This window comes from Nematolebias whitei, chromosome 10 (assembly GCF_014905685.2).
Source record: "Nematolebias whitei isolate Nwh7 chromosome 10, NemWhi1, whole genome shotgun sequence".
Lineage (NCBI taxonomy): Eukaryota > Metazoa > Chordata > Actinopteri > Cyprinodontiformes > Rivulidae > Nematolebias > Nematolebias whitei.
Window position 1 is genome coordinate 23,074,624 of NC_056507.1, and position 11,606 is coordinate 23,086,229.

General features: G+C 38.9%; 1 protein-coding gene across 1 annotated transcript; it reads right to left on the reverse strand.

The window, feature by feature from the left end:
• Positions 1-770: 770 nt before the first annotated feature.
• Positions 771-11,277, reverse strand: chkb (choline kinase beta). The gene is made up of 11 exons (XM_037682834.1): positions 10,670-11,277; positions 10,071-10,179; positions 9,846-9,959; positions 9,635-9,768; positions 9,450-9,554; positions 6,125-6,183; positions 2,126-2,213; positions 1,893-2,001; positions 1,361-1,461; positions 1,182-1,263; positions 771-1,048 (listed from the first exon to the last, which is right to left on the reverse strand). The coding sequence occupies exons 1-11, from the start codon at positions 11,164-11,166 to the stop codon at positions 992-994; spliced, it is 1,455 nt and encodes a 484-aa protein (XP_037538762.1). The 5' UTR covers positions 11,167-11,277; the 3' UTR covers positions 771-991.
• Positions 11,278-11,606: the final 329 nt, after the last annotated feature.

An 11,606-nucleotide genomic window follows, 5' to 3' on the forward strand; every position in this document is an offset into this window, starting at 1 on the left:
CACACAAAAACAGAATGACATATTGTGAGAGGAAGCAAATGTTGAGGCAGGTGGAACAGCAGAAATATAGCTGATAATGATAACGACAAGCTCAGATAATACAGATTCAACGAACTTAAACTTTTCACGTCAAAATTAACTAGAGTGATTCTGTAACAAATAGCCCTTGTTGTCATGTGCCGAGTCAGAATAAGTTAATTTACATTTGGAGAAGAACATTTTCAGTCATCTTCAGGGAATATACAACTAGCAGAACAAAAAATATGGAGTTGTTATGAAAAAAAAAGGAAGAACAGCATAAAATGCAAAGCTATTACAATCAACTGCTATGAAATACATCCTAATGTAGTTAATAACAAAAGAGAAGTGAGGTAGAATGACTAAAAACGCTAAAATGATGAGCTACAGAAAAGCCTCTCACTGAGGTCAGTAATGATCAATTGGTGCATCCAAATGATAAAAAAAATTACAGTCTGAAATGAAAAGATGTTCATTCTCTGACGAAGCAACGACCTCTGACCTCTGACATGCACAGAGAATACATTGAAATAAAAATGGTCAAAAAAAGAGGAAGTGCTTAAAAATGGTTTACAAAGTGAAATAACTAAAATCACAGCATGTTTATGAAAACACAAAGCAAGCCTGAAAACTGACAAAAACAATAGAACATTCCAGAGCTTTAGATTTACAGACATTACATATTTATATAATGTATCATCAGCTAAATATCAGCGAGCATAATATCTATATTGCAAAGAACTGCTTGGATTGCAATAAATTATTGTCCATTATATTAAAAAAATCCATCAATTCATGTTCTGCATGCTAATAATAGATCTGGTCGTTGTAATAGACTCTCACCTGGTCAGGATGATAGTGATGAGGAAAGAGAAGGTGTGAGGAGTTTATCACAATCAGTGCTGTCATTGCAAACATGGCCAGTTTTCATTTCATATGCTGCTCCAGTACATTCAGATGAACATGAAGGAATTCAAGAGTAGAGCTTTTTCTGCTTGAAGTAGGCATCAAAACGACACTGAGCATAGTCCTGCAACAAAACATGAAAACATAAATGTTGGTTTTCTCAAGAGTTCAAGTATAAGATGTTACTTTAGACTAAACCATTTCTCAAAAACCTTTAGAGAGGAAAAAAACCCCGGAAATAAATACAAATCACATACCATGTATCCAAACTCTATCTTCGATATCTTGGCTTGAATGATGGACCACAACCCCCAGAGGAAGTGCGATGCTAATGCATATCTACATTACATGATAAAAATAAAGGTTTAAGTGGCGGTATGGCAAAAACTTAGACAAACATTCACAGCCACTGTAAATTAGTTTAAATCTGGTTTACCTGTTTGCTTCAATAATCATGTTCTCCTCTATTTGTGTCTGGTCCACAGTACAGTCCGTGTTCCTCCTTTGTTCAGCCAAATAACTTCTTATAAAAAGAAGCTGGAAAGGACATCAAAATAATGTTAACAGATGGATCTAAAGTACAAGCTGTTGATGTGAGTGGTTTATGCACAGAATCTCAAAACTGAAACACCATTATTTTTTCACCACTAAATGGTGGTGCACAACAAGATCAGAGCATATCCTTTTATATGGGTTGACTAGAACTGTAAGCGCCGCAGCACATTCCTTCAAAAGTAACACTACAACAATTTAAAATCACTGCAGGAAGGTAAATGAAAACTGCAAACTATGTTTGTATATCACAAATTTTACATTTTGCAAAATATATTGCAGGATCACCATAAAATGCAACCATTTTATATATATATATATATATAAAACCTTTTCACTAAATGTGCAGTTCCAAAATAGTATATTTTTAAGTGAAAGTCCACACAGAAGTGGAGAATCGTCACCAACAGACTGACCTGCTGCTCTCTGGTTGGATAGCTTTCAGGCGTGGCTTTGTAAAACGGCCACTCGTTATACGTGTAATCGTACATCCACTCACAGAAATGGTTCCCAAAGTCAAAACCCCTACAAAGTAAAAAAAAAAAAAAAAAAAAAAAAAAGACATGGAGTTCATTAATGTGCTTTTATTGGTAAAACCAAAGCACCACTCACTCCAACATGACTCTATGACACAAAGCACATGTATTACCTGTAATTGTAACTGCTGTATTCAAAGTCTATAAGCATGAGTTTCTCTGTTGCGCTGCGCTCTTTGTCTTCCAGCATAAGGATGTTTCCTACAGCAACAAAACAGAGACGAAACCACCATTATACATGCAGCACAATCTAATGAGTGCAGCTGGTGTCAGGTTTAATCCAGAGGAGAGTTTGGTTGAACAAATAACATGCATGGTTGTCGTCTATTATATAACAAAATCTGAACAAGTTGACTAGTAAACAAATGCAGGCTCTGTTCTTTGATGTGTTTATTCTTATGGAATTTATTAAGTAAAGACTCCATGAACTACAAGACATTTTGCAGAACATTTTAGAATCTTGTAGGAGCTCTAATGTAACAGATTTATGTGCAGTCAAGTATTTATTCTATACTACACATATACTATCCTATACTAACCTATAAATGTAGTCACCAGCCAAAAGAATGTGGCTAATCAAAAACAAAACTTTTGCTTCTTAAGTGTAAATTTTGTTTTATTATTATTTTGTTTCCCCCTTTTGGCTGCTCTCTTTGTCAGGGGTCGAGTTAGAGAGAGGAATCACCCTTCCTGACACAACCACACGTCACCGAGCTACCACTGGTTTGGCACCGAGCTCACGGGTATGTCATCCAAGGTGCTGGGGAGCAGCTGGGCTTAAGGTCTTGTTCAGGAGGGCCAGGGGCCCTGAGCCCAGAAGAACCCTGAATGGGGCAAATGAGGGTGGAGATGGACGCTTCATTTTTCTCTCCCACATTTTTGTTGTCAGTCCATGGACTTGAATTGGCGACCCTCCGATTACAAGCGCACCTTCTCTAACCTGTACACCACCCCCTCCTTCTCAGATGAATGCAAGATGAATCTAAAAGCCACATCATACAAACCGGATTCCAAAAAAGTTGGGGCACTGAACAAATTGTGAATAAAAACTGAATGCAATGACGTGGAGGTGCCAACATCTAATATTTTATTCAGAATAGAACACAAATCACAGATCAAAAGTTTAAACTGAGAGCATGTATCATTTTAAGGGAAAAATCTGTTGTTTCCAAATTTCATGGCGTCAACAAATCCCAAAAAAGTTGTGACAAGTCCATTTTTACCACGGTGTGGCATCCCCCCTTCTTCTTACAACACTCAACAGACGTCTGGGGACAGAGGAGACCAGTTTCTCAAGTTTAGAAATAGGAATGCTCTCCCATTCATGTCTAATACAGGCCTCTAACTGTTCAATCGTCTTGGGCCTTCTTTGTCGCACCTTCCTCTTTATGATGCGCCAAATGTTCTCTATAGGTGAAAGATCTGGACTGCAGGCTGGCCATTTCAGTACCCGGATCCTTCTACGTAGCCATGATGTTGTGATTGCTGCAGAATGTGGTCTGGCATTATCATGTTGAAAAATGCAGGGTCTTCCCTGAAAGAGATGACGTCTAGATGGGAGCATATGTTGTTCTAGAACCTGAACATAGTTCTCTGCATTAATGGTGCCTTTCCAGACATGCAAGCTGCCCATGCCACAAGCGCTCATGCAACCCCATACCATCAGTGATGCAGGCTTCTGAACGGAGCGTTGATAACAACTTGGGCTATCCTTGTCCTCTCTGATCCAGATGACATGGCGTCCCAGTGTTCCATAAAGAACTTCAAATCGTGACTCATCTGACCACAGAACAGTCTTCCATTTTGCCACACTCCATTTTAAATGACCCCTGGCCCAGTGCAAACGTCTGAGCTTGTGGAGCTTGCTTAGAAAAGGCTTCCTCTTTGCACTGTAGAGTTTCAGCTGGCAACGGCAGATGGCACGGTGGATTGTGTTCACTGACAATGCTTTCTGAAAGTATTCCTGAGCCCGTTCTGTTATTTCCTTGACAGTGGCATTCCTGTTTGAGGTGCAGTGACGTTTAAGGGCCCGGAGATCACGAGCATCCAGTAGAGTTTTACGGCCTTGACCCTTACGCACAGCAATTGTTCCAGATTCTCTGAATCTTTTGATGATGTTATGCACGGTTGATGATGATAACTTAAAAGTCTTTGCTATTTTACGCTGGGTAACACCATTCTGGTATTGTTGCACTATCTTTCTGCGCAACAATGGTGGAATTGGTGATCCTCTTACCATCTTGGCTTCTGAGAGACACTGACACTCTGAGAAGCTCTTTTTATACCCAATCATGTTGTCAATTGACCAAATTAGTGTTAATTGGTCTTCCAGCTGTTCGTTATATGCTCAATTTCCTTTTTCCAGCCACTTATTGCTACTTGTCCCAACTTTTTTGGGATTTGTTGACACTGTGAAATTTTGAGTCAACATATTTTTCCTTTAAAATGTTACATTTACTCAGATTAAACTTTTGATCTGTCATCTATGTTATATTACGAATAAAATATTGACATTTGCCATCTCCACATCATTGCATTCAGTTTTTATTCACAATTTGTTTAGTGTCCCAACTTTTTTGGAATCCGGTTTGTACAACACGTTACAGTAAAGTGAAGTTGTAATGTAGCAAAACCTTTTTTCAGTTTGACTCTACTATGATATTTAAAACCAGAAGGAGCTATGAAGAGAGGTATTGTTTTCCTTTTATTTATTTGTTGATTCCTATAAATATTTGGGTATCTTGGTCGACTCACATCTCTCTTTTAAGCTCCATGTGGAAAACTTGGTAAAGAAACTGAAAGTCAAACTGGGTTTCTTTTTCAGAAACAAATCCTGTCTAACCCTGAATGCTAGAAAACGCCTTGTATCTGTGACTTTCCTTCCCTCAATTGATTATGGTGACATTATTTACATGAACGCTCCTACAAGAACCCTGCAGATGTTGGATGCTGTCTATCATGGTGCACTAAGATTCATAACTGGCTGTGATTATCGTACCCACCACTGCACCCTGTATTCACTGGTTAACTGGACATCATTAACTTCACGCCGACTCTCTCACTGGTATATTTTCATCTTTAAATCACTTCTTGGTCTGTTGCCTTCATACATCTCCTCCTACATGTCTCTGCGTGAGTGCAGCTACGGAGTGCGCTCTCAGGACATTATTACCTGCAGCGTTCCCTCAATGAGGACTGAACTAGGCAAAAGGACCTTCTCCTATTCCGCTCCTGTTTCCTGGAATATCTTACAAAAAGATTTGAAGCTCTCGACCTTGACCTCTCTAAGTGTCTTTAAGAATCTGTTGGACACCTGGCAGGGTCCAATGCTGACATGTTCCTGTTGTTAGTTTTCTACATTTGTATTGGAATCTAGCTGTTTTTTGTTTTGTTACCTTTTCCTTTTAGCCATCCTATTTGTAAAAAAAAAAAAAAAAAAACTGTAGTATGCTTTTTTATAACTGTTTATTGTTGTTGCTGTTGTCCATTGTTGTCATCTTTCTTTGTTGAAATCAGGTCTCTCTTGTAAATGAGTCCTTGAGGCTCAATGGGATTTACCTGTATAAATAAAGGTTGATTGATTTTATGATTCCACAGCTTTGTGCTTGGCCTGCACAGGAGCTGGACCGTCCATCACGATAGCGTGTAACATCAAACAGAGCATGAGCTCACAGCCTGATTTGTGCTGTTAGTTCTCTTGCAATTAAAAGACAAGAGGCCCTCAAGTCTCATTTATAGCATTAAACATTTTAAAAGTTCAGGTAAGTATAAGGCCATAATGTTCAGATGTATACTAGTTAACCCCTTTTTAGTTGGACAGTCTCATAAACACTGACTGAAAATGATATTTGCTTTAGTGACTGATTTTTACCAAACGGCTTAAACCTCTAGTAGAATAAAGAACACAGGCAGATCCACAAGTTCTAACATGTCTCAAGGATTAAAGAATGATGCTACTATGATGCATTCATGAATAACTTGACTCCAGGCTGTCTTTAAATCATATATCTTTCTCAAAGAAATGTCACAATACATCCAAAGTGTGGCTCAATCAGACTCAATTGTAACTGTAAGGATGCAAAAGCTCTGATGGAAGGGAGATCAAGTTTTACCTTCTTGGACATCATTGTGGCAAAACACCACCGGGGACGGAGTGGATGCCAGCAGGGCACTGGATGAAAAAGACCAAGATGTTAGTGTTGTACAAGCAGATAATGTTACACAGTTCAACGCAAACATAGAAAACTCATGAACAATAAATAATGATCTAAGAAAATATATTTTCAAAACAACACTGAAGCAATTATATGTATAGTATTTACATTTGTTCCTGAACAACTACTTTAAGACAACTATCAACATTTAAACAGGGCAGTTTTTCTATAGATTTATAATCTCCTCAGCTATTGAAAGTTCGCATTCACCATGTTATTTAAGTTCACTTTATATTCCGTGTTAGACACGTGAAAGCACTTAACACACCAACTACACAGAAGAAGAAACAGTTGCTGAAATTCACCCATTCATAATGACAGCTGTCTAATGCAGGGGGATTCCAGTACAGTGAACAGTTCATTAAATCTCCAGTTCAGAGAAACTGGTACATGCAGTATCTACAAGATAACATTTCTTTGTACAAAGATAAAAACACATAATGAACACGTGGTCTGATTCGGACTCTTGGCCTACCAGGATGTCGTGGAGTCATTGGGATAAAGGTCAACCACCAAGGCTGGAGACAAACAGCAACCCCCTACACCAACCGGCTTGTCTTATCACCAGGAATATATTCTACAGCCATAAAGCTACAAGATCTCATGTATATCACTTTAAAATAAAGCTTTGCATCCAAGGGGGACTTCAACTGACAAATAAGTTAATACATTTAAATGCTTACATATTGTATTAAAACTAACATAATTTTTTTGACCAATCAATTTTTTCTGGGGTTTTTATGTGTATTTGTTTAGTTTATTTTCATACTTATATCTATATTTAATTTTACAATGTATTTCTTGGATGTTTTTGAGGCAGTTGTAGTGCAGAGGTTAGAGAAGGTGGGTCCGGCTGTGATGGAAGGTCAACGGTTCAACTCCCCAGACTGACATCAAAATGTGGGTAGGAAAGGTGAAGCACCCACACCTGCACTTGTCCCACTCTGGGCCCTTGAGTCAGGCCCCCCTGCTCCACACAGAGGTGGTCTGTGGCTGTGTCAGAAAGATGAAAAAAATAATCTTCTTAAATATTTTTTATATTTTATGTTACTCGTTTTTCTTTCAGTTGCTCCTTTCTTAAGGAGTTGCCACTTTGAACACAATAATTACATAGTTTTGCTTTATTTGATCATTTTATTTGTGTCTTGTCATGTTATTTATTATAAACTATTGTTATAGATCTATTGGGCAGCACTTTGGCCAATGGCTGTTGTCTTTGTGCTATATAAATCTGATGTGAAAAGATTTGGACATTGTTTTGCACCCGACACACTTTCTGACACAACCTGGGCTCGAACCTGCACCCTCAGGATTACAAGGCCATGCCACTAATCACAGCATTACTGCAGTCCCATTTCTATACATTTATATTTGTATTTATGTCAGTATCATTGCTTTTATTTACATTTTCTCTTTTCCATTTTCCCCGTAATTTCCATGTCATAAAAAAATAATTAGGAAAAACAACAGTTCATTAGAGGAAACATTTAGAAAATCATTTAGTGTAGCTGTCAGACTGATATCACTTACCGATTGATTCAGTATAATTAAGGAACTTTAGCAGATACTTCAACATTTTATAGCATTAAATGATTGTGTTGGATTTATTGTATTTCCATTTGAAACTCAGTTGTTCTGTAGTCAAAACACATTCAAAGATTCATAACTAATGTAGAACTATATTGTATACCTTGAACCACCGTAATTACCGGACTATTGAGCACACCTGAATATAAGCCCCACTAAATTAAAAAAACAAAAAACTATTTTGTACATGTATAGGCTGCGCTTGTCTATAAGCCACAGGTATCCATGTATTAACATGAGATATTTACACAGAAATATTTTTTTAACTTTTAATTAAATGTTTGTTGGTTTTTTTTTTCTTTTCTTAATAGTGCCTGTAACACGGCTCGTTAACAATAAATAAATAAATACAATAGCCTACCAGAAAAAGTCACTGATTGCTTTCTTCAACTTCTTCCTGAGCACTAAAACCACTAAAGTCGTCATCTTCCGTGTCAGAATTGAACAGCCTCAGAAAAACGTCATCACACACGTCCTCAGTCTCTCTTTCGTTGTCAACGTTACTTTGGTGGTGGTGGAGGTGGAAACACCTCGGCTGTCTGCTTTCTGTGTGTTCCCCAGTCTTCAAGAATGTTTTCAAGTTTGGGCCATCTGCTTTTTACCTCTGAAAGCTTTTGTTGTCTTTTTGCATTGATTCAGTTCTTCATGCTGCCGTCTCCAACGTCCCACCATCGATTCATTGACGCCAATCTTATGTGAAGCAGCTCTATTTCCTTCTTCAACGGCCAGATCGATCACCTTTTACTTGAAAGCTGCATCATACGAATGTCTTCAGTGTTTTATGACGTGCATTTTTAGTTAACGTTTTTCTTAGTTCATATCTTGGATCTTATTCCTGTTTCTCTTTTACAGTTTATACTTTTGTTGGATGTAACTAGGACCATGTGTACACAATTTTGTTCCACCACATGTACCACAAGTGGTGCGTATGACAAATAAAGAACCTTGAATCCTTGAGTTTTCCATGACGAGGTTGTGTGCATGAAGCGCAAAATAACTGATCTGAAGAATTGAATGTGAGTGTGTGCATTTAATTAGTGGTAATTCAAAGTTTCATTGGTCCACTGTGACCTGTTGGGCAATGTCTTATTGAGCCACAAGGACCCATCCCCCAACAGAGGCGTGTATTGGGCAGCTATGTTAGCACCCGAGTGTGAAAAGGCTAAATGTTTTGACAGCATGAAGCTTGCTAGTTTGTCAAAAAATAAAAAATCCATGAATTAGCTGCAGCATTGTATAAGCTGCGCGGTTCAACGTCTCTGACAAAAGTAGCGGCTTATAGTCCAGAAATTACGGTATTACTAATCTGACAGTAGAATCATTTTTTGCTTCTTTAATTTATACAGTCACATAGATGGAAAGTTATTTCATCTTGCGGAGGAATAGATTGTACATCCCAATTGCAGTTACTGTGAAGTGTTTTACCCATGTCCAATGTTCCCTTGATGTGGGTGACGTGAAGACACACGACGCAATTTAATATTGAGAATAATTTGGTGTATTTTAACTGACAACTACGGGAGATTATGATGGAGAGTTAAGCCATTCTCCCTTTCAGCCCGTGTTAAGACCTCATGCATACCACTTTAATAGACACATTCAATACGTCTCATTTAAAATCTGCATTGCAACTTACCGAAGACTCCTCAGCTCAGCAGGTAAGTCGAGCTTCATCAGCTTCTTGTACTTCTTGACATGTGCGTCACGTACAAAATTAATCTTCAACACTTGATCCATGTATCTTTAAAACAAGACAAAGAGTATTTTAATGTGTATACCTGACTGTGACAATCATAAAGTGAGAGAGTGTTGTGCCCTTACTTATCAATGGTCTCAAACAGCCACTTCGGCTCTTTGTTGAAGGGCATAAGCATTTCATGGAAGCGCGCCAGTTTGACGGCAATCTCCGCTGAGATGGCAGGATCCGAGAGCTGATCTGTGCGCATTCGAGTATTCTAGGCAAAAATAAAGAGCATGAACTTTTATCAGTGAACCGTTTAGTGCTAGATAAAGTGCTATAAATGAAACATACTGGAAGATACTGCTCCAAGCGTCCCTGCGGAAAGATGCCATAAAGTTTTGGACCCAGACTTCGTTCTGCCAGAATGGCAAACATCACACTCTCCAGTACCAGAGAGTCCACACCCTGAGTCACAAAGAGAACAGCTGAAGAGAGACTGGTTTGTTTGTTTATATGGTATGACAGAACTGACAAGCAATTTTAGTCAACCATAACTTCTTGATGACTCGGACAAACCTGTAAGATGGCACCATAAACTCTCAGGAGCACCTGGCGAGGTTCCTCTCCCAAACACTGTACATGATCAGGCAAACTACACAGGTACAGTAGGTTACTCAGTCCACCACTGCAACACAAACACACCATGTCAGCAAAGTTTACACAACACAACCTGCTCATCAAGATGGACAAGAAAACCCCATTCAGTTTTGATAAATTCCTTTAAATTGACAGATCCACAAGGTTAGACAAAGACAAATGGATCAGAGTGTCACTACAACAAATTAGTTGTATCCATCTTATTATCTAATGTGCCTTGGGGCCTTAAATGTAAAATACTTTACATATTTTCGTGGATTTATCCATTTAATTACATTTGAAATACTCCCAGTCAGCTGCAACACCATGAATTAAGAAGTGTGCCTGGGAATAAGACAGAATCAAAAACGTTATATATGCACAGAGACATTAAAAGGTTGGGCACATCATCTCATTCAAAGAAAGGAGTACATATTCAGACGCTTGTGATCATTAGTACTTAATCCTAATAATCTCTATAGGTGTGCAGGCTTTGCAAAGATCCTCTCTTTAGTTTTCACTGTACCTGACATTTTTACCTGACTATGCTGATTTGAAAGTCTGGCTCTCGAAGAGTTCTCCACGATCCCGACAAAAAGTCTCTGCACCAGAAAAAGGCCCTGGTCCTTGTGTCCCGGTCGACCTCCTCGCTTCTCCCATTCCGAAAAGACTCCGCTTCCGAATCGTCATCGCAGGCAGCGCCGAGTAGCGGACTCGGGCTCTTTAGAGCTACGTTTCCGAAGCGTTTCTTCTCCGCCTGACGACGCGGTGTGTCTTCGGGAGAGAGAGCAGGGATGTCCGGGCCGTTATCAAGCCCCGGCCTTGGTTCGTCTGCTCTGCTACCATCCTTACCGCGACAGTTGCCGTGGGTTACATTTATGCGGGACTGCATCGTGAGTTTCCGGGCGAAGACTAGAGGAACACCGGAGGAAAATGTCTGTTCGAGGTGGTAGGACGGCCTGGGTGGGACACGCACTTCCCCAGTAAAGCTTCTTAACCGGAAGAGCGAAACATAGATGCTAGTTCTGAGCCGCATGGGAAGTGGTGGCCAGCTTTACGAATTATACATTCAAATGACTTTAATGTGTTGTACAATTTGCTAACGCGCAACTAGCAGTATCAGGAGTTGGCTCGAAGAGTCAACGTCCAATCACAATTCGAGTTCGATCTTTCCGATCATCTCATTGGTCGATGCGGTGTCAGTACGTAAACGTCAGATTTCTAAAGGTTTCTGGGAAGTGTAGTGTTTACTATATATTGAATTTTGAAAATAAAATAAACCCTCTTTGAAAGGGTTGATTTTTTTTGGTACACAATTACTTTTTTTTTACAGTAGTTATTCTTTCTAATTAGCATATTTTCAAGATCTCAGGAAACGTTTGTTCTTCTGTTTTAGATTTTGAAACTACAGTTATATTTTGAATTCAAGGATTCAAGGATTCCTTTATTTGTCATACACTCTAAATGTGGTGCATG

What these genes read in the sequence shown, in the direction of transcription:
- chkb (XM_037682834.1), bottom strand. Translation starts at nt 11,166, where the DNA reads ATGCGGCTCAGAACTAGCATCTATGTTTCGCTCTTCCGGTTAAGAAGC. An exon ending in ATGATTATTGAAGCAAACAG is followed by an intron (nt 1,264 to 1,360) that starts GTAAACCAGATT and finishes CATGTAATGTAG; the next exon opens with ATATGCATTAGCATCGCACT. An exon ending in AGATAGAGTTTGGATACATG is followed by an intron (nt 1,049 to 1,181) that starts GTATGTGATTTG and finishes GTTTTGTTGCAG; the next exon opens with GACTATGCTCAGTGTCGTTT.